This window comes from Pteropus alecto, unplaced genomic scaffold (assembly GCF_000325575.1).
Source record: "Pteropus alecto unplaced genomic scaffold, ASM32557v1 scaffold11, whole genome shotgun sequence".
NCBI lineage: Eukaryota > Metazoa > Chordata > Mammalia > Chiroptera > Pteropodidae > Pteropus > Pteropus alecto.
Window position 1 is genome coordinate 9,661,090 of NW_006431956.1, and position 26,265 is coordinate 9,687,354.

Here is a 26,265-nt window from a genome sequence, read left to right on the forward strand (position 1 = left end):
TGAATTATGGTTTTTTGAGCAAACTGGAAGTTCAGATTTTATGTAAAGTCTCCTCTCATTTGTAAGTGTTGGCTTCATTAAAAACGAAGGACCTCAACATTTCAAAAGTTAAACAAAATATAACTGGAAGCCAGAATATGCTCATGGTTGTCATTTGTGACTCCTGATGAAGCGGGAGAAGGAGAAGAGGGCTGCTGGAGGAATCCTAGGGAATTCTTGCATGTGAAGAGGCTGTAAATAAAAATGAGCTCTCGGGGAGGTAGAAGAAACAGAATCCTGGGATTTCAGGGGGAAGGGGGGCTGTATACACTGGGTCAAAAGTGATTTTAGTAAAAGAGCATCCGGTGATCTTAGAAGAGGAATTTCAAGGAATTGGTGATAGTCAAGCACAAATGCAATGAGTTGTAAGGAGTGTGTGGCCTACATTTTCCAGAAGGAGGAAGTAGGCCACAATCACTTGAGGGGAATTGAGGGAAGATGTGGGCATTGGTAGATAGAGAACAAATTTTTGGAGCAAGTGGGAGAATATGGAACCAAATACAGAGGTCTAGGGTTAACCTTTGAAAAAATTAAGAATTTAAGGAGAAGCAGAACACAGAGATGAATATGTAAAGTTTTTGTATGTGGTTAATGACATGAATTTTGAGTAAATTCTGTTTTGGTTGGCATGTCTTGTTTGGATAGAGATGAGGTCCTTAGAAAATGAGAAGATTCCATGGCCATGCCACCCTGAACGTGTCCAATCCCGTCTGATCTCGGAAGCTAAGCAGGGTTGGGCCTGGTTAGTACTTGGATGGGAGACCACCTAGGAAGACCAGGTGCTGTAGACGTTAAAAAAAATAATAAAATAAAAGTATAAAAACAATAAAAGGAAATGAGCAGAATGAGTTAGGAGGAAGAAAGCTCTACAATAAAGCACTTGTGAGCATTATTTTGAGAGTCATGGTGAAGTTGGATAAATTGACCTGTACTGAAATTCTCCAACAATTTGCAGTAACTCTGTAGAAAATGACTGAAATTATCCTTATAGTTAATAGGTAGGAACTAAAGACAGTTGAGGAGTGAGGGTTTCTGGACCACTGAAGTTTCTACTGCTGGAATGTTGGCCCTGGTGTAGCGGGTCCGAGAGAGAAGCAAGAGATTCCAGGAGGAGGTTGGTAGACTGAAAATTTCACAGAGTTGTTAAAGGATTCAAGGTCACAGGAAAGGCTAAGTGTAGGCTTATTTAAGAAAAAGAGCAGACGGGTAAAAATGAAAAAGGTTATGATCAAAGAAAAGGTTCAGGATTTGTAGTCCCTCAGTTAAAAGCATCTGGGGTAAAGGCAAGAATAGGTGGGAATTATGCATGTGGATTCCTGGTGAGGACATGAAAGCCTCTCTAGTAGAGGAAATTCAGGATAGGGACAGAATTTTGCCTGTGACATTCTGGATGATGACAGAGAGCGTAGCCTAGAGGAAAACCAGGCCAAGTAAAACAGTGTTTGAAAAACAGAGGAATACCTCAAAAGTTGATAAATGGACATAATACTTTTACTTTGTGGCACTCATAATTTACAATTGTAAACCAGTTGTTTGTTCTTGATTGCCCTCTTCCCTACTAAATTGAGAACAAAGACCGTATTTCACCTGTTTTATTCACCAACGAATACCTGTTCCCAGCACAGGGATGGCTCATAGTAACTATGCTCCGTAAATACTTGTTACGTGAATTAAAAGACAGCATCAGAGGTGGGAAGGAGGCCATGCACTTTGCTGTTATGGACTCTAAGAAAAGGTATGAGGTCACTGACCCAAACGGGTGGGAAATGTTTAGGAAGTGGCAGTAAGGAGCTTATCTCTTGATAAAAATAAAAGATAAAAATTTCCAAATCAATTATAATAAAAGACATAATTCAAACACATGTTCTCTCTCAGGAGCCAAAGAAGAAAGTGGTTAAATTTTTTGGTCAGAGGCATATGTATATTTCACTGCTTCAGTCACATAAACCAAAAACATGCTTGGTTCAAGTCTAAATAATATGCATCCATATTCTGCATTTTTATGTTTCGTGAAAGATCATTATAAAATGGCAGATGTGTTTTAAAATTGTAACTCTAAAAGCATTACAGTGATTTCTTGGGTTACCTACCATTCAGTTTTCCCACAAGGTCATTTTCAGCAGTTCTTGCAATCTGGCCGTTGGGGTCAGAATGAATAGTAAGTTGAATATGCATCAGCCTGCCAAAAACAACCCTAAAAGCTCCAAGTATGGGAGCCAGCAAAGTTATGGAAGGCATAAGGTATGCTTGACACCTTTAGCTCTTGGCAAAATGAGTCAAGGGTATGACTTGACAACTTTTTTTGGGTGAACAAGTTGTCCCTTTTGTTTAAAATGTCATCAAGAAATGATGTGTATTTGCTGATGTCAGCCAGAAAATGAAGCACTTTCAAAAATATATTTTTAAACCAGAGTACTCTTTGAATATACACATACTCTGATTCTCATTTTGGTTTAGAAGCATTGTAAAATTGCCTTTATTTATTTATTTTTTTAAGTTTATGCCCTATAAGTGATAGGATTGTATTTTCCCCTCATCATTACCACTAAATTATTTTTTCCACTAAAACTAACATTTTCAGTATCTCCACCAAAACTAACATTTTCCACTAAAGCCAACGTTTTCAGTATTGAAGTAAAAGTAAATGTGTTGTCTGACATGGTTTCAAAATTTAAAATATCGGATGGTACTTCCTGGACTGAATCTGTTACCTTATGCTTTGTGTGTGTAAAAGGGAGATATGGGAAGTGATTCCTGGTTTTTGTAAAAAGAGGATTTTTCAGAAACAGAAGAAGGCAAGATCAAATACATCGCCAGCAGTTACATGAATGCCAGGCTGCCAAGAATTTTTATACTGATGATAGCACTTGACCAGGAAGTTGTTGATGTTCCGGTAGGATGGGAAGATAAGACCTTCCGGGTTAGAGCCATGTGATGCTGTCTTCATCTATTCATCCCAGAACCTTGACCGTTAGTAGCCCCTTAAGACATTGTTTTTATTTGATCCATGAATTGCTATTTGTTTCACAATGGACGTCCTGATACATAGTCCACCGAGAACAAGAGAGGGATGTGTTTTTAAACATACATATAATAAATGGATTATTGATTAGATGGAATAGAGATAGAAAAGTAAATATTTAAGATTAAATTTGCCCTTTGAAATAAAACATAAAAATATCTCCGTGACCAGTTCTATGTAGAGATATTTTAAGAATACTTATTTTATCCATCCAACTAGTAACTACTGAGTACCTGTCGTGTGTACTGGAGAATCAATGAGTCCTGGCCCTCGAGGAGCTTACATTCTACTGGGGGTGGGGATGGCACAAATATGTGATATGGCAGGTATTGAAGACAGATGCAACAGGGTAAGGAAATAAACATATGTGAAATGGTGGCTATTGAAGTCAAATATGTGATATGGCAGGTATTGAAGACAGATGCAACAGGGTAAAGAGATGAAGAATGACAAGTCGGGGCATGGGATGCGTTTCTCTAAAGGCTAGTTAGAGAAGGCCTCTCTTGCTAAGGGAACATTTGACCACACACATGAATGCCTGGTCTCGGAACCTAGAATTTTGGTGCATGATTCTGATGATATTCCAAAATGATTGCAGTGCGACTACTTCTAAGCCTGTTTGTAGATCCTCAGTTATACAGCCTCTAATATTTGTATTATTTCCAAATAGTTTATTCTGAACTTGGAATAGTACAGCTTTTTCTTTATTTCTTTTTTCTTTTTTATTAATTTTAGCTTTTTCTTTTGTTATTGTATTTTCAGAAATGTGTTTGAAAGCTCAGTCTTTGAAATTCTAGAATTTGCTGATTAAGATTGGATTTGGTAGTTCTTAAATGACATTCTGTGTCCTGTCTAAAATTAAGTCTACTTTGATCGTAATAATTTGGTGTACTCTATTTCTGAACCCAGAAAAGCGTGCAATAAAAAAAATTAATTTTTAAGGTAGATTTATAAAATATGTAGCTTATTTATCCAACAATCCTTTTCTGGAAGTTTTTGTCTCTCAACTTTTTCTTTCATTGTATATTCTTATTTTTTTATTCTTGCTACAATGCATGCATCTTGGGAAAAATGTTTAAATGGAAGAAAAAAATATGATTTTACTCCTTGGGGAAAATCATATTGAGGGTTTATACATTTCATGTGGTGGTTACCAGTATATATTTAAAGATTAGTTTATCCCCCATTTAGTAATTTATTAACTTTAGACACTTTGAAAGATGAGGAATTTGAAACGTACTACCTCCTACCTCTTATAACTTCCAGTTTTTGTTATTTATGTCAGTTATATTCTGTTTTGAAATTGGAATTAAGTCTTTAACTTCATTCTATAATATGATTTTTTTAAAACTGGAAACTAATAAACAGCATTTATAATATAATGGTTAAAAAAATATCACTTACATAGTAGATCTATGGAGAAACAAATGTACTCCGATATCATTAAAAGTTGCTACTCAAATGTGACACTCTCATACCTTCTAGCAAAAGGAATTTTTTTTTTAAAGTTTTCTCTACTTCTGTCCTATTCAAGTGATAATGTGGTTGATATTCCATGAAGTTCTGGATTAATTTTTGTTTTGCTTAAAAACCTTTAGTAATTAAATATACATATAATGCACTTTCAAAAATTTCTTTTGATCTTATGCTTCATTAATAAATTGTCTTGATATGGAATTATAATTTCAAAATGTATTTTTCCCTCAGAACTCTTTATTGTCTTCAATCATATAGAGTTGTTAAGAAAACTAATATCAACCTGATTTTTTTCCTTTATAGATATTTTGACTTTTCCTCTCTAGGAGCTTTTCGTATTTTCTCTTTATCCCTGAATTTAAAATTTTCATCAGAATAAGTCTCGGTGTAAGCCTTTTTCTCAAGTGTCCTGTTTAACACTGGATAGAACTTTCAGACTAAAAATATCTGTTTTTTACATTTTCTCCATCTTTTTTAATGGTAAATGTTGAAATGCTAGGAGCTATCCTTATTTCTAAACCTCTTCCATATTTTCCATCATTTTTTTTTCCTTTGGCTTTACATATCTCCACTTCGATCTTCAAATACACCCCTCTTATTAATTATCCTAATCATTGAATTTTTTGATGGTGGCAAGTATATTTTAATTTCTAAGAACATTATTATTGCCTCATTGATACTTTTCTGTAGCTTCTTGTACTCGTTCTATAAATGCAATACAATAACCCCTTGGTTCTCTGCAGATGCAGATTTGGATTTCCTTTTGTTTGTTTGTTTAAATTTGCTTGTATTTCTTGTTTTGTTTCTATTTTATCAAGGGTCAATTTTTTCTATTTATTTTGGATCAGTTCTTTTTTCCCCAAATGTTTGGTTGTCATTATTTCTACTTATGAGCAAATACCTGCATTGCTTCATATGGGCAGGTGGCATGGGGTCCTCTGTAACTTTTTTGTTTTGTTTCCTCCGTAGACCCCTCATATCTGAATGGGAGGGTGAGCTGTGCTTCTCCGGAGGTGCATAGGGCTGTGTGGCAGTCAGACCTCCCTATAGGATGTGTAATCAGGGAACCACCAGACAGGAACCCCACAATCACCTGGGTTAGAAGCAGGAAGGCTTTCACTCTTGGAGTTGGAGCACTTTAGTTCATGGCTAAGAAACCACACGTTTTCTTCCCCTACAATAGGCCCTTTCTACGCCTTTGAGGATGTCATTTTTTACCTTAAACTACTTTGTTCCTATTTCAGGCCCAACACCTTTTAAAATACATTTACATGTTTAATACTCCTTGTCTTTTTACATGTGTCACTTATCCAACACAACTCCCCAAGTAAGTAAATCTTATGAAATAAATTAAAATGATAAATATGGTGAAATTTAAGGTCTCTTAAATATTTAATTTAGTACATAAACTTAGTAAGTTTTCGACTTAAAATCCCAGGTCTAAACTAATGACTCAGTTAAGTATTTTAAATTGGAATTAAAAAGCTGATCTGTTCTACCGAGCCAAAGTCTCTTAAATGGTAAAAATACATAAAATGTGAAATAGGCAAGGCTCCTTTTCATAAAAATATTATATTTGTTTAGTCATTGACACATTGCTGTTTTTAATTCTAAATTTTTCTATGCTTACTCGCCAGGGAAATAATTTATATCATACTTTCTCAGCCAGTTAAGATTATATAATGACCAGAAATATTGGCCCAGACTCCGAGTGAGTCCTTATCAATGATTACAATGAAACATGCTTAGATCTCTTAAGGTTATTGTATCAGTAACCTTTAAACATATGTGTTTGAGAGGATAAGGATATGAGATGGGCAGGGAAGAGTTCTAAGAATCTTGATCATCCAAGTCTTTGATCTGCTCCTTGGTCTTGCTCCTGTGCGCACTGGTTAAATTTTGCCTTTCTTTAGCTTTAAGATTAGTGTATGCTTTTTCTGTCTAACTGTAAACACCTCTGATAAGTCCAGCCTCCTTCTCGTATATTTTCTAGCACTTGGGACTACATAACTCTTGGAGGATGTTCAAATGATATCCAACTGAGTTCTGGAGAGCTCTCATAACATTGACTTTTTTTGTCGCAACGTTCAAGGTCACGCTGTTGGCACTTAGAGACAGAATAAGTGACTGCTGACCTCTAGAGGATATTTTATGCAATAAATGATAATTTTCCTGTGTTAATAACAGTACTGACATCAAATGGTTGTAATGAATTTGAATTGGAATAATGCAAGTAAAGTGCATAGCCCAGTGCCTAGCGTGTAGTAAGCACTCAGTGACTGTTTTCATTTATTATGGCTGTGTTAAGTAAAGCACTGTCAATAACAAATGTTCATATTAAAATGAGAGAGGAACTTTTAAGCATATAGATAATTGGTGTTGCATACCTCCCTTAACTTCCCCTTTGTTTTGAGCAATTGTTTTAGAACCTAGTACTACAATAATAATTTAGCTTCATCGCAGCTTCTCAACCTTAGCACAATTGACATTTCATGCTGGACAATTCCTTGGTGCGGAGTGCTGTCCCGTGCACTGCAGGAGGTTTTGCAGCATCCTTAGTTCCTACTCAGTAGATATCAATAGCAACCCCCTTCCAGCTGTGACAGCTAGAAATGTCCCCAGACCTTGCCAAATGTCTCCTGGGGAGGGCAAAATCACCCCCTGGTTGGGAACCACTGTTTTAATAGTGATACCAATTTTGTGCATTTTTTAAAAAATTATTTTCCTCTTTGCTTCTCTGAACTCAGTTCCTATCTTTGGGCTTTTTATCTCTTACCCTAAAAGCAGCATAGAATATGTCATCACTTTCCTTTTCTCCCAAGCTCGGGGTCTATAGATGAGAATGTAATTGAGGTTCAATTCCAAGTTTTATTTAAAGTAGCAATCAACCTGTTGGGGGACGGAGCGGGGGGTGGGAACGTTTCCCATAACCCATCAGATAGCACTCTTTCTTGTAAACCTGAATTTTGCTTCTTAGATTTGTTTCTGGTTAAGAGAATTGCAGATGTATTCCGTTGAGGAAAGTGGTATGTTCCCACACTAGTGCAAAACATTGTATTCTCCTCGTTAATCACGTTCAAAGAGCTGTTTCTATTTGTGGTGACTATAAAACTAATGGCTTACAGGTCATTTATTTATGATAAAGTTAATTCCTTTCTATTGAAATATTGTAGGCTTTTGATGAAAGAAATCAATTTACTAGAGGCTTCTGGCGATCAATAAGTATTTTAACTTGAGGTGTAGAACAGCAGATTACTACATGGTAGCTTCAGAGTGTTATTAGCTTTTTATAATCAGCAAATGTTGAATATTGAGGGAACAGATGATTGAATGCAAGTATATGTTAGATTTTATCACATAGAAATTCTGTATTCATAATTATCATACTAAAATCCCAATAGTATAGTTAATAGCTTTTCTAGAAAAGAGAGTTGTTACAAAACCATTATGTGCCACTGTCAAGAGTTGAGATTTGGGTGAAAGAAAGAACCGTTTAATTACAATCTATCAAAAAATAATTCTAAGGAATATTTCTATTGTTAGTGAATTTAAATGTTAAGTTGTTATTTTGGATAAGATGCTCAACTATGTTATTCAGTAAATTGTCATATCAGTTAAAATCAATTTTTTTCCTGTTTTCCCTCCTTGTTCAAGTCTAAAAAATTACTTGCAGAGAGGTGAAAACATATTTAGACAATTGAAATTCTGTCATTCATCTTCCCATGTTCATAAAAAAAAAGTTCATCCAAGTTAACCAAACCAATCTATTACCATTGCCTTCAGTTACCTTTCAAGTACTTTTGTTTCCTAACTAACCTCCCATTTATTTTATTTTATTTTTTAATTATTTTTTTAATTGAAGAAATGATTTTAATTTTTTTTCCCCGTTTACCACATTCCTCCCCCCTCCCGCCTTGCCTCTGGTAACCACTAGTCTATAGTCCATGTCCATGAGTCTGTTTGTTTGTCCTGTTCATTTGTTGCTTTTAGGTTTATATCCCACATATTAGTGAAGTCATGTGATTTTATATCTCACATATAAGTGATATTCTGTCTGGCCTGTTTTGCTTAGCATGATTATCTTGAGGTCCATCCATGTTGTTGCAACCTTTCAAGTACTTTTAACCACAGAATCAAACAATATACAAAATCTGTGCTACCTGTTAAAACAAACACACAAAAAAATATTTAATAAAAAGCCTCCCATGTTCCAGTGGAAAATATATTTGTTTACAATAGCAATTCTACAGCAACAGAAGAATTTGACTTCATCCTAGAAACTTCTTAAAATTTGAACCAAGAGATTAAAAGCCACATAGCAAAACCTTATTAACTCAAAACATCTCACGGTAAAGATAACTGAAATTCTAGTGATTTTTTTTGGTTTCTTTTCTTTTCTTTCTTTTTTTTTTTTTTAAGAACTCTTGCCCTTAGAAATTCACATATTAACCCTAACCTAAAAAGTTAGATAACAACATGTATAAAGTAATTTCTAATCTATAGATAGGAACAGCAATGTGCTGCCAAATGTTTAATAAAAATAAATTCCGGTTTATAGTATTTGCCAATATCTGTGGTGGAGATACTCGCATCATGGCCATTTCAAGCTCCAGAGTGACCTCCCTGAATCGGAGCTTAAAAGAAATGCTCACTAGTACACTATTAAATAGTAATTCCATTATATAGGTACAATAGACATAAATAACCTCAACAGTATAGATAGTAGCAAAATGTAGTAAAATAATTATCAAATTAGGAGTTTTGAATTTTATTAACCTTTGTTTATAAGCATAATTTATTTAGTTGTAAGTTTGATAATTTGTTTCAGTAATAACTATATTTGGTTCTCCAAATTTCTGAAATTTTAACCATCAGCTGGACCAGCTCCATGAACACACTACTATTTTTTCATTCATATGCAAGTTTTCTTAAAGATTAATAGATATTGGAAACACCTATTTCCAGAGTATTTTAAAGTAGTTTCCTTACATTATTAGTGTACACTTATTCACTTCTGTAGGTCTAGTGCCGAAAACCAGAACTGGCATATACTAAGTTCTCAATAAATGTTGGGTAACTGGGTTTTCTTAAAAATGTGAAGTCAAAAGGAAGTTCCCTTAGCTCCTGTTGATATTACCTCAAATTATTTCTGAATTAAAAACCCATATAGACGAATAGAGAGGGTCTTAACCTGCATACGAATCCTATGAGGATAAATAAAAAACTCCTCTCCCGACTGTCTGACCTTTTCCTTACAAGGATTATGCAAAGTCTAAGGGGACCCTTGGCCCCAGGAGACCCGTCCAGCTTACTTTATCCTTGGATGTTATTTTTTATAATTCTTTCTACCAAAAAACAACAAACAAACAAACCCCACATTCTTTGGACAGCAAAGAGGAAAGGCGAGCTTCTTTTACTGGAACAATGCCTATTTTTACTTCTGCCACCTTCTGAATCTAGTTTGAGTGGAAAGAAATACATGCCTACCCTATGCACTCTTAAACCCACAACAATATGTTTTTTGTTCCCATTCTTACCACAGCCCACTTCCCTAAAACTGTCCCCCCAAAGGTCTCCAAAAACCTTCTCCTTGCTTAATCTGATCCTCTCCATGTAGCTAGCCTTCATCCTACCAAAATTTTTCCTAGTGTTCGATTCTACTGAGCAACCCATTCATTCTTGATAATTTCTTACTTTTAATCATTCATTTATTCAACAGATAGTGGCTGAGTTCTCTCTCCAGAGCCAAGCATCGCTCTGGACATTGGGAATAAGACAGTTGAGGTCTTTGTCTCTTGAAGCTTCTATTCTAACTGAGAAAGACAGCAGATAAATAAAACATCAAAAAATTAAGGAGAACGGTGGGTGTTTTCACAATAGAATGAAGGGTTCTGTAAGGAAGTGACTTCTGCTGACACCTGAAAGAAAAGGAGAAGCCACTCAGTGACCTAAGGTGTAGAGTGTTCCAGGCAAGTACAAAGGTTCTGAGGAAGACTGAGTCTGATGCTGATTCCAGAACAGAAGGAAAAGTGTAGCTGGGGGAGAAGGCCAGTGGTGGGCATGGCAGCACAGAGGTCAGACAGGTAGGCAGGGGCCAGATTCATTTTTCAGCTCCTATAGTTATATTCTTAGGCTCTGCCTAGGGTACCTTTCACTGTCATTCTCTTTGGTCAGCCCCTGATCCTTCTCTTTACAATCTTTCCCCAGGCACTTGTCAGTTCCTCCATAAATTGATTACTCATTAGTTAGAATTAATTTCCTTCTCTTCGGTTTTCACATAAAACTCTGTTGACACTTTTATACCTAGTCCTTATGTACTCATCAGTTCTTCTGTCAGCCTGGAAGGTTCTTGACAATAGGGAGCTTATCTTGTTTATCTTCAGTGAAAGCAAAGACTTTCTTGTTGTTTTTGTTTGTTTCGTTTTCTTTGATTTGGTTTTTGGTTCTTTGACATATAAGTACAAAATAAATGATTTTTGTTTGTTTGTTAAATTGAATAAGTGAGCATATTGTTAAAGAAGGTTGCCCTAGCAAAATATATATATTAAAAAAAAACAAACCTAGTGCTTTAAGCAAAGCATATCAAATTAAGTCCTTGAACACAAAAAAGACATAATCATGAGAGGCAGGAGAATATAATGTCTGAGAGCACAAAGTCTAGATCTAGACTTCTGCTAATTACTAACTGTGACCTTAGACAGGTTACTTAACCTTTCGTGCCTTATTCTCATCTGAAAAATGGGGATAGTTGTGTGTATCCCATAGGGTTATTTTTTAGGTTGAATAAATTAATGCATGTGAAGCACTAGAAAAGAACAGTCAGAACTCCATAACTATTGACTATTCTTTATTTATTGATGGGCTGAAAAACTTTGTTGTGCATATTGGTAGTTGTTTATAAATGGAATGTACTTGATTTTCACTTATATGTCAAAGGCGCCCTTTGCTTTTTAGCAAATTTTGGAATGCCCCAAAAGTCATTTCATTACAAATAGAATAACCACAGCCAAGAAACTAATGGGTTGACTAAAAGAGTCATCGCCTTACTTGATTAACTTGATTTGTGGTTAGAACTACTATTGGCAGCACTGAAGGGGAACAGAAAGCTCACCTTTTTCCTTCTCAGACTATTAGTAAACTCTTCACGTAAGACTAACTGTAGTATTCCTAAAGACTGAGCCAGCAGGAAAAAGTGTCTCTTAGAAACAGAGGGAATTGGGAAAGGACAGTCCTTTGCAGGTAAAGCTGAGGAGCTCTGATGCATCCTTGCTGGCCTTGGGACACTTTCTCAGGTGAACAAGAGGTTGATTTTGATCCTCCACACTCAACAACACCCCCACCCTCGACCTCAACATAACCAATCACATTAATTGATAGATCAACTCGAAATATAAATATGATGATGTAACGACGTTGGGAGATTGTCTTCGCATGTGTTTCAGCTCTTTGCATACATTCCGGAATGCCACAGTTCTCTGAGGATTTAATTTCTTCCACAAGCTACCAGGGGTATGGCAAATTAGTGACTCAGAAGGCAGTTGTATTTCTGTGTTTTAGTAGCCTCAGTAGTTCAGATAAGTGACAGCCACAGGAACCATGACCTCATGTCAGTTCTGGGCTGCTGAATGAAGCACCTTCTACTTTCTGCCCCCTCTGTAAAATTTTTTGGGAGCTGGGGGTTGTCAACAATGAGAAGGCTTTCTAGAATGCTTAAGTTTCTTGAGAATATTACCCCCTGATTTCTAAGAGAGCATAGCTAATGGCAGGAATCATTAAAATGAGCTGAATAATACCCAGAAAAAATGTGACTCATCTTTCATGGATGAAACCTTGTGACTTATAATGAGCAGGCAGGGGGTGGATATTTTGTTGTTAGTATTTGTTGATTATTAAGGTTCTTTGCTATTTACTGACTCCTTCAGCGTTTTGCCATTTGTTTTATTTATAAAAACATCTTACATCCCTATCATTTTACAAAATGACCTTGGATGAAGTGGAATAAGCAGATTAGAAACAATGATTTGAGGGCTATGAAATGTCTCTACATGATTTCATTTCTTCTAAAAAAATACAGTGGTAATTTTTATGTTATATTAATGATATCAGAATGAATGCATGTAAAAGAATCTTTGTGAGCCTAAAGCCTAAAGTAGATGACAAATGATCAAAACATGACATTAAAGGAATAAATTCTTAAAATATCTAGTTTTTGCATTGGAGACCACAGCTGGCTGTCATTTTAGATTAATAGACTTTTAATGTTTTTCGTGTGCACAGTTGTCATCAATTTATCAAATACAAAAGTTTTACTTTCTGCCTTAAACATCTAGCAATTTTTTTAAGATTAAAAAAATAGAAAAAAAATGAAAAATAAATAAAAATAAATAGAAACCAAATACATATAGAAAATTGCAACCAGAAAACACTACCTTATCTATATTAACCAAATAACTATAAAGCAAACTCCCATGTAAATCCCCCTAAAATATCTAAAAAGTAGAACATTTCCCAGCAGCCCCTAGAAATATCTGTCTACCTCCTTATCCTTTGTAATTACTTCGGGACTTCCTTGCCCCAAGGTAACCACTCTTCTGATTTTTATGGTGATAACTTCCTTGCTTTTCTTTATCATTTTATCTTTATCATTCCTGCACACATCTCTAAACACTACAGAACCGTTTTGCCTATTTCTGCACTTTTTCTGTAAGTGACACAATACTCTATGCATATATGCTTTGGAGGCTTGCTTTTTACCTCCAGTAAATATTACATTTTTGAGATTAGTCTGTGATGTTTATATAATATTCCATTGTAGAACCGATATCCCAATTTGTGTGTACACGCTACTGTTGAGGAACATTTGGGTTGTTTTTAGTTTTCGCACTAATAGAATCATAGTGCAATACTTGATGTTTGTAAGAATGGACCTGAGTCACCAAGAAAAAGTACACTGGGATTCCATATATTCAATATAAGAGTATATAGAAGTAGAGATTATTTACATCAAAATGCATCTAAATGTAATATTTTTGAGCACTTAAGGGAATAGTTTTAATATCAGAAAATTTACTTACTTGGAATGTCTTCATGAAAAGATATATTTACCCTCAATAACTATACTGAACGAGGGAGCAGAGGCTAGAAGTTACATGTTGTTAATAGACTTTCCTATCGTTTATTTTTCTATCCAGAAAATAATGGTCGTGAGTTTCAGGCATGTTTTAAGGAGTTACAATACGATGACAGTTCTTTGAACATGTGAAAATGAAACAACATAAATCTAGTTATCTCAGTCTTAAAGTCATTGTAGAAAATGACACTTTATATGCCATTAATAGCCTGCTGATGCACAGCAGGTAGAACATTATGCACAGTGGTACAATGTAAGGAATATACAATAGACCACATAAAAGGTAGGGAAAATACTATTTTAAACATCTAACTGATCCTAAGAGTGAATGTAATGGCAAAAAAAGGCAAATAAATCTTGGATAATACTGTAGCTTGCAAAGAATGAATAGGTCTTTCATTCATCCATCAAGGATTAGGTACCATCTATGTGTCAGACCACAGTGATCCTAAGATGAGTGGATACAGTTTTTGCTCATGTAGTTTTTGCTATAGACTTAAGGGGAGGAGAAGCATATTAGATAACTATTTGCACATACAGAGTGATTGGTGCTGTGACAAAGGATTATGCGGTGGACAATGAAGGGAAGTTCTCTCCCTGAGAAGATCGGAGAAGGCTTCTGAAAGCCGGAGAAACTTGAACTGGGTCTTAAAGTATGGGTTGGAGTCAACTCAGGGCCAGTCTCACTGCAGAAATTTTGCTGTCATTGCCATCACAAAGACTTATTGAATTAAATGGATGGTAATGATAAAGGAATAGTCAATGAGAAATAAGTAAGCCAGTTGGGGAGTGTATAACATAGAATACAGGGCAACAGAAATAATATTTTTAAAATAGTCACTGTTTACAGGGGATTCATGTGAGCCAGACACTGTGCTTGACATTTGACGTGCGTTACCTCATGTGTTCCTTGCACCAGCCCTGTGAATGGTGTACTGTTATTACCCCCAGACGTGTGACCTGTGCTTTGGAAGGGTTGGTTCTCTGCTAGTGCTGAACTGAAATTCTTAATAATTTTGAACAAAGGGCACCACATTTTCTTTTTGCGTCATACCCCACAAATTATGTAGCCAGTCCAGAGCGTCTCCACTTTTTAGTTGCAGAAACTGGGAACCCTTAGAGGAAAGTCACTTGCTGTAGGTCACACTGTTAGTAAGCAGAAGAGCCAGGACTCCAAACTTGTTCTTTGTGATACTGACTTCCGCTCTTTTGCCTTCAGTTATCAAGACAAATGAATAACGAATGAGAAAAGCAACTACAATTAATCGACCTGGTATAATGAATCAGAAAGAAAAAATACCAGTAGACAGGAAAAATGGATTGAATGGTTAGTTTAGGAATGAATGAAAGATGCTTATCATCAATGCTACCTTCAGTTAAATGTGAGAATCCTAGTTAAATAATTAGTAAATGGGAAGCCTTTCCTCCACGTAAATGGTGCTTTGAATTCAAAATCACAGTTCAGGGTGGCTGCCCTGTGTTGGTCATCCAAGCGCAATTGCATGTTGACCCAGCTCTGTTCTTTCTTGGTAATTTATTAAAAAAAAAAAAAAATGGCTAAGAGCAGAGGATTTGTGGTGTTTACAGTCAGGGAAAAGTGGCTGATGGAGGTGGACATGCAACTCCTTCCTCAGACGCTATTATCTCTTTCTTGTGAATTTTCAGTACTTCTGTGCCCTCTGACTGAATTAGATTAAATACTGCAAATAAATCAGCTCACTTGGAGGAAGTTTTACTTTAAGAAATCCTCATTTTCATTTAGGAATAGGGTAGTTTTCTCCTCTAACCGTGGGATATGTTGAATTTTTTACTTGTGTTTCATGTAAATTCAGCAAGTAGAAAGTAATGATTTTTTAAAGCACTTCCATAGACCACCCTTCCTTTGAAAACTAATAAGTCAGACTTCTGTGATATTAAAGAATAGTATTCTAGAACATTCGCGATTTGTTTATTCGCTTTGGGATAATACCTTGAAATATGTTCTTATGTTATTCCAAATCACTTATGGATTTCAGGGTCCAAGTGACCACAATAGAGATGCGTATTACCTAAAGAAGATGTTTTTTTTTTTAAGTATATCCATTATATGTTCATCATAAAAACATTATTCTCCTTTGATTCATTTCTTCAGCCTCCAGATATATCAGATGTACTTAAACACTCTTTTGTGGAAATATGCACATCTGGAAATACTAAATTGTACCAGCAGTGTTTTTAATGACTATTCATGCCTGTCCTCTGCTGAGGGCAGAAATTTAAGACAGTGTCTACTAAATTCTTGTGAATAATCAGCAGGCTGGCTTCTGGAACTGGGACTGAGTGGGGACTGGCAAGGCTGGCTTGAGACCTTGGGGCAAGGGGGATTTGTATGGTAAGGCCTGAGTGGAGGTAGAATGAGAATTGAAGACAGATCAGAAGTGGCAAATGCAGACAGAGAGTTAGGACTGGATCCAAGAAAGAAGAGCTGCCTGTGGGGGAGCTGGCGAGACTGCAGCCAGTGCTAGGAGGACGGACCGAAAAGGTCCAAGACACCTGGAGACAGCGCGTGTCATGACATCCTCCCTCAACAGTCTATGGGTATTAAAAATGGTCAAATCCTAGGTTTCCTGGTATAAATTCAAAAGGCATAAGAATTCAAGGTGCGAAGACTGAACAATGAACAATAATGAGAAAGTAGAATTGACATAACCCTAAAGCAGTAGTTTTTTCTTTTTTCTTTTCTTTTCTTTTTTTAAATCTCAGCGCACATTAGAATCACCTAGGGAGCTTTTAAAAATCCACATGCCCAAGTTGATCCCAGACCAATTAAGTCAGAATCTCAGGGGTTGGGATTCAGGCATCAGCTTAACTTAAAGTTCCCCAGTGATTCTACTTGGCAGCAAGGCTGGAAGCCACTGGTTTCAAGCAAAAGGCACTGTTTACATGTTTACCTAATTTATCCACTTATGTAGCATATGCATCACAATTCACAGATTAGCCACAATTATACTCAATTATACAGTTGACCCTTGTACAACACGGGTTTGAAATGTGCGGGTCCACTTATACATGGAATTTTTTTCAGTAGCTACTGTAAATGTATTATCTCTTTCTTGTGAATTTTCTTAACGTTTTCTTTTCCCTAGCTTACTCCATTGCAAGAATACAGCATATACTACGTATAACATCCAAAATATGTTATTGATAAGGCTTCCGGTCAACAGTAGTCTATTCAGTTTTGGTAGAGTCAAAAGTTGCATGTGAATTTTTAACTGCGTGAGGGGTTGGCGCCTCCAACCGTCATGCTGTTTAAGTTCTGCGTAAAGTACTAAGCAGTTTTAAAACATGAATTTTAAAACACGAATAAGGCTCCCACTTGTAATATATTTCAAAGAGTCTCTAACAATAAAACAAATAGTCTCAAGATTTTATTCTCAAAAAAGCAAATGATGAATTATGGCTGTAGTGTTTTTAAAATGTGGTTGTGAATATATTTTTTTCTTAGCGTTAGTACTCTTAAAATCATTTCTTGCAGTAAAAAGCATGGGGTAGGAGAGTCATAAGCTTAAAAAACGTGTCAGAGTTTGTAGTCAATATCAAGTAGTAAACAATTATATTTTTTGCAATTTACCGTAAATTTGCATCTAGATAATAGGACTGATTTTACTACTTCATTGTAGAAATTAGTAAAATAAAATTACATAGTATAAAAACCATTGCATTTTAGCTCACGATCTTATTTTTAGCCATCCTGTGTATTCTTTTTTGTAGTACCTCAATTTATCTCAAATTCATCATTTGCCTCAGATCTATTTTCTTTCTTTATCTTATACTATTGTATTGAATTTATAAATTCGTGTTTTTAAAATGTAGAAGTTCATCAGAGAGTAGAAGTGTTGTTCTCAGAGGCTGGGGGCTGTGGGACATTGGGAGCTTTTGGTTAAAGGTATAGATTTCGAGTTATAAGATGAGTAAGTTCTGAGAATGTCATGTGCAGTATGGCAACTATGGTTGATAACAATCTTATTTTATAATTGAAATTTCCTAAGAGAATAGAACTTACATTTTTGTCAGCCAAAAAAAAAAATATATATATATACACACACACACACACACACACACACATATACGTATATATATGTGAGGTGATGAGTGTGTTAATTAACTAGATGGGAGAATCTTTTCAAAATGTATGTATCCATAAATCAACATGATGTACGCTTTAAATATCTTACAATTTTACGTCAATTCTACCTTAACAAAGCTGAAACAGTTTTTAAAGACTTAGAAGTTCTTTTTCAAGATAACACAAATCATAAAAATCACATTCATTATTAAATACTTAAAATGTTTGGCAGACTTCATAGAGGTACATATTATATAATCAAACACAAATGCAGCAAAATCTCAGACATACTCCTCCTAGAATTTACTGTGTCAACAAGTTTTAGTTTAAGTAAGAATTAGGTGAAAATTCAGTTAACCAAGCAAGTACCAGTTATTCTGACCATTTTTTTTAACCTAAATTAATTGTGGATGTCCTAGAGATTATAATTGGTAGCTCTAACTGATTTGGACTATTACATAAAGGCTTTTCCTCCACCATGTTTAATAGACTAACGGTTTTACAACTGTTCCTGGTAGGACCAAGTCATTGGCGACCAGCTGAATGGCCTCTCTTTGCACTGAAGATTCTGAGGCTCAGGCACATCAAGTAACCTAAGCAGTTCGTTAGTGGCAGCAGAGCCAGGACTAACTCAGTCTCCTAATTCTAAGTCTAGTGTACTTTCCCCTTTACTGAATGTACTTCTGGGTATTATTGGACTGTGGGCCAGGTCACATGACTCTAAAAGCAGTAAGAGATCATGTTCATGATGGTAGACATTAAAGCTGAAACTAGCATGGTGGACAAGCCATAAGATCTACCCTCTTATGAGAAGGCAGACATGATAAATACATCAATAAATAAGGTACCTTCAACTGTTGCTACATGCTGTAGAAAAAATTAAAGAGGGAGATATGATGGAGAGCAGTTTCCACCTGGGGCCCAGAGGTCCAGGCTTCTTGGAGATGAGTTTTGAAGTGAGATCTGAACATTGTAAAGCAGAGGTGCCATGCGAGTGTCTCCAGGGAAGCATTCCAAGCAGAATGCTGACACAGGAACACACTTGGCACGCCCTGGGGCCAGAGGGAAGGCCAGATGTGGCAGCAGTGGAGTGGTGACAGGACAGAGTGAGGGGACATGAAGTCAGAGATGTGGCCAGGAGCCAGCTCTCACCAGACCCTGCAGGCCATAGTTATTTCAGTTGCAGTGAGAAACTATTAGAGGATTTTAAGCAGCAGAGTGATAGAAGCGAATTCATGCTTTAAGACAGACCACGTTGGCTGTTCTACGGCGACTGGACAGCAGCCATGAGATGAGTTAGGGGCTGTTGCTAAGGAGGTCGTGAGAGAGGTGACAGAGGCTGACTGCCAGAGTGGGCAGGACTTGCTGATGTGTTTTGGTCTGGATCCCAGGGGTTTGGGGTACGATTCACTATTGTGTGCAAGACTGAGGTGTGTGAGGAGAATCAGGAGTCCCTTTGGAAGCATGTAAGGTGTGAGCAGCCCAGCGCATGTTTATTGCATGCATGAGCTTAGAGCGCGGTGACCTAGAACATTTAGAACAACCTCACAGAAACTGAGAGTTGGAAATAATTATTCCCTCGGCACAGGCGAGGAATGGAAATTATAGGAGGAAAACCCTTAAGATGGCAGGATACAGAGGGCTGGGAGAAGAGGATTGGGAAATGGGATAAGAGGTTGGTGGGTATCTCAATAACAGTGCAAGAGCCCAGCTTTTTATGTAACCTCCTTAGTCCCCAGAACACACCTCATAGTGCATAATTCAGTGGCATTTGTATTAAAGGGAAATATCGATATTTTAAACATAATACATCGAATTACATAGATTCATTCAACTACTATAGGAAGGAATCAGCAGTTTTTCTTTTATACTTAACTCTAGAAAGGCATTTAACGATATAGAAAGAGTCTTCCTATGTTAATTGCAGGTTGCAGGTACCAAAACATTACATGCCGTGCCTTTCAGGGTCAAATATTACTAAGGAACAGATCTACGGCGGGGGATAAAGAGGTCAAGGGAACCCCCAAAACACCCTCTCCTCCTCCTTGTTTTCCTGGAATGGTTCCAGTGGCAGCTTTGACCTAGATAAAATTACTATGGTTCTTCCTTAATAACAGTACTCAAAGCTGTTTTCAAGTCCGTCTTATCCAATGATGGGGAAAAGGGGACGGTGGAGGAGAGAGTCTCTTTCAGTTCTCGCATTTGGTTGGTTGTGATGTTTTAAATTAACATGTTATCTCAAAAAGGAAGTCATTTAGCCAGTGTAAGTTCCTGACAATGATAAAGCTCGTGGTTTATTAAAAAAAGACAGTTATTTTATCAAGGAAAGAAGAGGGCAAAAGCTAACTGAGTTCCCTCTCCAAACTAAAATGTTTATAAAATAAAAAAGAGGGGGCTTCGTTTATTTCAGTGGCTCTGATTTAAATGATTCTCCCCTCATCCTCAGCTAGGTAAACTGGGGTGCAGGTTTGAGAGTAGGAGAATAAAATCCAAGGAAGAAAATTGAAGAGAACTATTTTCAGGTTAAATAATATGAATTTGGGACAAAATTGCTTTGCCCTTTCTCATATTCTTCTCCATCAATAACCAATAGTTCCGTTGGAATTGTTGTCACATGAAATTAAAAAAAAATTATTAGTGACACATTAGGTAGAAAGAAAACTCAATTTTTGTTTTGTTTGGGGTTTTTTTGTTGTATTTTACTATGTATTTGAAATTGTTTCCTATTTTTGTTTCTCGAGAAAACCATGTGTTTGGCTGTTATTTACCAAAAACACATGTGAGCCTTCGAGTGTACACAAACGCTGGAGTTCCTTTTTACTGTTATGATTCATTGTCTGGCTAATGCATGCCTTAATTATCCACACTCGTACACATTTCATGGCCTTTTATAATCAAAGATGACACTCTTGGTGGCGTAAGACCTAAACCGGGGTGTGATCAAGGGAACTTTTTCACAATCCTTGCTGGTTAGATAAACAGTCTGGACTTTAAAGTCTGGAGTAGCCACTTGAAATATGCGACCTCCAAAATTCTACATTTTTTTTTTTTTTTGGTCTCCTGGCAACATAACATATTTATATTTTAGTCACCACCTCCTCATCCAGAAAGGTCTGCTGCTGTTTGAAAGTTTAAAACAACAAATGGGAAAGTTGCCTCCCATTTGTTGAATGGCTGAAGCTGTTCTCCCTGCCTTTTGTTTATGTAGGCAGGTAATACAATTCAGAATACAAATACAAGAATAAAAAGAACCCTTCTCTTGGCTGATTAGTGAGCATGCATCTTTAGTTATAAAACCAGCACTCCAGGAATTATCTAGTTATAATGTCAGTCTCATTAAGCCTTTCTCACAGTTTAACAGAGACAATTTGGGGGTTGAGAGGTGGTACAGAAGAAGGGAATTAGAAACAAGCAAAGGCAAAATATTCACAGTGTGAACGCCAGCAGGGTACTGCAGAAACCTCAGGTCCTTCCATGTGAAATCTGATACCCAGCTACACCAGGGGCCTCTGCAGGCTCCTCCTATAGAGAATCACAGCATAACCAGGCACTTGGCTGAGCTCCCACGGGCTTCTTCTGAGATAGTCCAAACGCACAGTGGTCTGGTTCTCTCATCCCACGCCCCTATGCTTCTCCAGTCCCCTCTCCCACTTTTAGACAACCCGAGGTAGATCTAGATATAATTTGAATTTCACATCATGTCGTCTTGGGTTATAATTTAAAGTACTTCACATCGACAGCCCTGGTATAAAGGGCACCTTCAAGTTTCTCAAACTCAGCCCTATTGACGTATTGAGCTGGAAAACTAACGTTTATTTGGCATCTCTGACATGCCAGATGGGGACTAGATGTTTTATGTAATCCTGACAATTACCATTTGAAGTCTTATCCCCTTTGTATAAATCAGGAACCTGAGGGATGGCAAGGATACGTGTTGTTTTTTGTTTTGTTGTTGATTATTTTCCAATACTCGACAATGAAAGTGCATTCTAACAATTTATTTTATAATACGGCTATGTATTTTAGACATCCCCTAAGTTATAAATACTTATAAATTTGCCAAAAGCATGAAAAGCCGTAAACATCACTATTAGATATTGACTTACCCACCTAAATTGTTGTCCTCCCCTTTTCTACTGTTAACGCTGTAAAAGTGACCCAATTGTTTCGTATTTGCCATTTCTTCCAGTTTCTGGCATGATAAACTGTCACATCTAAAATTCATCATTTCCTGCGTGTACCCCCTTTATTCCCTTTCCTGTTCTTTCAACATTCCACTTGTCCCTGATGCTTGCACTTCTTCCTGAATCTCTCTCCTTCAGCTTTCCTCTTCATGTTTTTTTCCCAGGAACCTCAAGAAAATAGCACTCAATCCCATTTGAAAATAAGAAAAAATTCTAATTAATGCATGAAACAAATGATATGCCTGGAATAAGAAAATACTGTTTAGTATTTAAGACTTTATAGGAGCTCGAGAAGGCATTGAAATACTGTGTTTTCCATTCGGTTTCCATCCTTAGCCTCCTCCTTTTCAAATCTGTTTTATTTTTTTTTTTCGACTGAAATCAACATTAGCCAACATTTTTCTGTTGTAAATATATTTTAGTGGCATTTTAAATTAATGTGGGCTAGATTTGGAAAGCTAGTAATCATATGTCATTGTCAAAAAAGAAACTATGCTTCAAATTGAAAACCGGTGTCCAAGTATAATTTTTCAAAAATTTCAGAACATTTCTCTCAAGTAAATATAGAATAAATGTGTGCTAAAGATTTTTTAAAATTCGCTGAGGGAACCAGCAGGATGGTAAAGCCAGTTTAAAAGATTATGGGAGAGATAGAAGTATTTATAGTCATTGAAAGAATAAATACTGGGCTAAGATTGTTAAATTAGATCCAGAGTTGGTTAATGCTCTACTGAGCATAAAACAATAATTTTGGGTGCAATCTTTTATATAAGACAGAAATCATTAGCATTTCTGCTGGACGAATTAATTTCTACTGGACAAATTTACTTGCATTTCTATCAGTTTTCTATGTTACTATCTCTCCTCACAGAGATTTAAAATACCCTAATCCATAGTAAATAGTGAGTTAAACAAAGGTTTCTAATTTCCCTAGAGAATTAGAGAATCCTTGGTTATCTGTTAGGTACTTAAGAACACTTTTTTTGAGGTTGAAAAAGTAATATAAACCTATTGTAGAAAGTTCAAAAAACACTGAATATTTTAAAAGGAGAGAAAAAAACAAGCTCAAACTACTATCCAGATGAAGCCACTATAAGTAGAATTTGTTTCCTTACCAGTTTTTTTCTAAATATTTTTAACAGTAGTTATTGTGAAAACAAAAATTGGCAGACTACATTTCTTTTACTTACTCTCATATATCTATTTTGTTATATAAAGAAATAACCCATAAACATTTTAATGTCTATATAATGAATTGGGATTATTCGTATCATGATTCTTTTCAGTATTTTCCCTAATTCTAAAAATTGTTATGTATTATGATTTGTTTCAGAATACAAGAAAGCATAGATATATAATATAATGACCAATGGTGTAGGTATGACCTAGTTTAAGAAATAAAACATGACTCAGAGTTGTCACCTCCCCCCCATTAACCCTCTCATGCATACTCCTATCCAGATCGAACCATTATCCTGTGTTTAGTACTCATTTTCATATTTATCTTTATACACATATCAGTACATAAAGTATATAGCATTTTTGCACATTTTCAAACTATACAAATTGTGTTGTAGTTTCTTAAGGTATTAAGATTCTGCAACTTGCTTTTTTCTACCAACACTGTGTTTGTAGAGACTTATCCAGGTATGTTCTTACTTAGAAACCGTTCACTTTCATTACTGAATAGTGTCTCAGACTTTGTTCATCCACCTTCCTGTTGATATGTGTTGAGGTCGTTTCCAGTTTTTTCCTATAACCCCCAGTGTTGCTAGGGACATTCTGTACCTACATCCTCCATGTACTCACGTATGTGTTGAGGAATGGAACGTCGATCAAAGGGGACACACACCTACAACTTCATGACATTCTGCTCACTCGCTAATCGCTAACATGGCCATATATACTCCCACCAACAATGCAAGAAAGTCTAGTTGCTCTGCCTTAGGAGTCAGCAAACCTTTTTTGTGAAGGCCCAGATAGAAAATAGTTAAGCCTTAGTGAGCTACATGGTCCCTGTCACAACTATTCAATTCTGCCGTTTTAGCGAAAAAGAAGCCATAGATGACTCAGAAATGAATGAGCATGACTGTGTTCTAGTAAACTTTTACTTAAGGACACTGAACTTTGAAATTCCTATTATAACTTTCATGTGTCACAAAACGCAATTCTCCTTTTGATTTTTTTCCCCTCAACCACTTAAAAATGTAAAACACATTTTTAGCTTGCAGGCTGTGCAAAACTGATGGCTGGCTGCATATGGCCTGTGGGTCCCACTTTGCCGACCCCTGCTTAACAGCCTCACCAAGATCTTGTATTTTCAAGTATCTTCAATGTTTTCACTCTACTGGGTGTGAAATGGTAAATTGTGATTTTAATTTGTATTTTTTATTAGTACTGAGTCGGGCATTTTATCGTGTTTATTGGCCATTAGGATTTTCTCTTCGATGATTTACCTATTCCTGTTTTTTTTTCCTTATCCCTTTAGATTGTGGGTCTTTTATTTCTTGACTTGTAGGCGTTCTTCCTGTTTTCCGGCTAATAATTCTTTGTTACATGCTTTGCAATGTTCTCAGAGAATTGTAGTTATCATTTCACTTTTTAAAGGTGTCGTGATAAAAAAAAAAAATTAATTAAAATGAACTTAATGGAAGTAAAATTTACTTGTGTGGAAAAAATGATATTTTCAAACACATTGTGAAAGGTGACCACAAAAGAAAGTTATCACTTTCTTGTATGCAAAAGAGGAAAGATTTTTTTTGGGTGGGAATAGAAGAACATTCTTACTTTTATTCCCAATTCTTTTTCAGTCCAGTAGTTTCCTTGAATGCTAGCAGCTTGTCAGCTGTGCAACCTGTTGTCTTAAAGTGAAGAACAAATCTTTAAGCACTGCTGTGGCCAGCGCTGCCGTAAGGCCTGCATCTGATATTAATGAAACCTTACTGTGCTTGCACGACTTTGCAGGCATCTCTCTTCCAAGCCAGCTGACGTCATTCAAAGTAGAAAAAGACCCTCCCACTTGCGTTTGGTTGGTAATTGACTTTGATGGGCTCCTGGGCCTGCTTAAGAGGTCCTGGAACCGAGAGAACTGTTGCAATCTAAAGAACTTTAGAAAGTCACACTGGCTCAGACTGCACACCCCAAGCCAGCCAGGAAAAGGAAAGCAGTTGATATGCTGGTTAGCGAAACAAGACTTGGCTGCCTTGAGCCTTTTTGCTGAGTTCTTGCTCCTGTGAAGGCTGTTCCCTCTGCAGAGCTGGGCCCACTTGGAACTGGGCTGGCATGCTTGACAGACATCTCATGTCTCCTCAGACTAAGTTCATTATTCCTGGGGTAAGCATACGGGCAAGGAGGCAGGCCAGATGCACGGTGTGGTTTCGAGAAAACAGGGATGTACTGAATTGTTAATGAACTCAAGCTAAAGTCACGTTAGTTGCTTCACTCTTTAAGTTTTTCTGACCTTAACAGAAATGCTGTCATTCACAATGCTATTACATAAATGTTCAGGTGTTTTCAGCAAGTAAAACCATCTCTGGTTTTAAACTGTATCTTACTGTGATCAATGTAGTAGCTAGAGAGAGGTGGGGGGGACAATAGTCAAAAAGTGGAAAATGAAAATTCTTTTTCCAGCTGTAGGCAGTCCCTGGTTGCATTGTGGATCAAGCTGACGGCCTAGCCACTGAACTCTTCTGTTTCCAGAGCTTTCTATGTAAATTAGGATGATTTGACTCCCTCTGTTGCTGTAAATTAAGATTCGATTGCTGTTTATCGTGTTAACTTTTTTTTTTAATTTAATGAAATACGGAAATGAAACAGAGCTTTGCGACACAGTGATTGGATGTTTGGGTGTTTGGATTTGGTTTGGAACTTTTAAAAATAATATCATTATTGGTGTCCTGTGGAAGGAAGGCTTTAGGGAAAAAATAACCTAGAACCTAAATGTAAACCATAGCCTAGAAAAATTGTAAGGTTAGAAATATCTGTGCTAATAGGATACAGAAATATTTTTTAAATCAATAAAGTATAGCTGGTTTGGAAATTCTTTCCGGGTTAACAGTTTTGTTTCTAGTTGTTCCAACCTACACTAATTTTGGTTTAACAGAAAAAAAAACTGCTTGCTAAGAAATATCTGTGCATGGTGATCATTTGTTCTATGTTGTAGCATATAGGATGATCAGTAAACTTTTATTACATTTCATTTTAAATTTTCCAAAAATAGAATTTTCCTTGCTCGTGTTGGCCCCCATTAAATTTAGTGTACCACGGTTATATTTGCTTAGGCTCTGGCCAGGCTGGAGGTGTATATACT

At 36.4% G+C, this 26,265-nt stretch overlaps 1 protein-coding gene and 1 pseudogene across 10 annotated transcripts in view; both read left to right on the forward strand.

Annotated features, from left to right (window-relative positions):
- The window catches only part of CACNB2 (calcium voltage-gated channel auxiliary subunit beta 2), a 312,930-nt gene that overhangs the window by 134,135 nt on the left and 152,530 nt on the right, over positions 1-26,265 (forward strand). The window contains exon 1 of one of the 10 annotated variants that reach the window (XM_015585649.2): positions 24,995-25,289. The exons of the other annotated variants lie outside the window; for them this stretch is intronic. Coding sequence (XP_015441135.1) covers positions 25,239-25,289 — 51 coding nt within the window. The 5' untranslated portion in view covers positions 24,995-25,238. Of the gene's footprint in view, positions 1-24,994; positions 25,290-26,265 lie in introns of those variants that run through there. 10 annotated transcript variants of the gene reach the window in all.
- LOC112475732 lies at positions 712-830 on the forward strand (annotated as a pseudogene).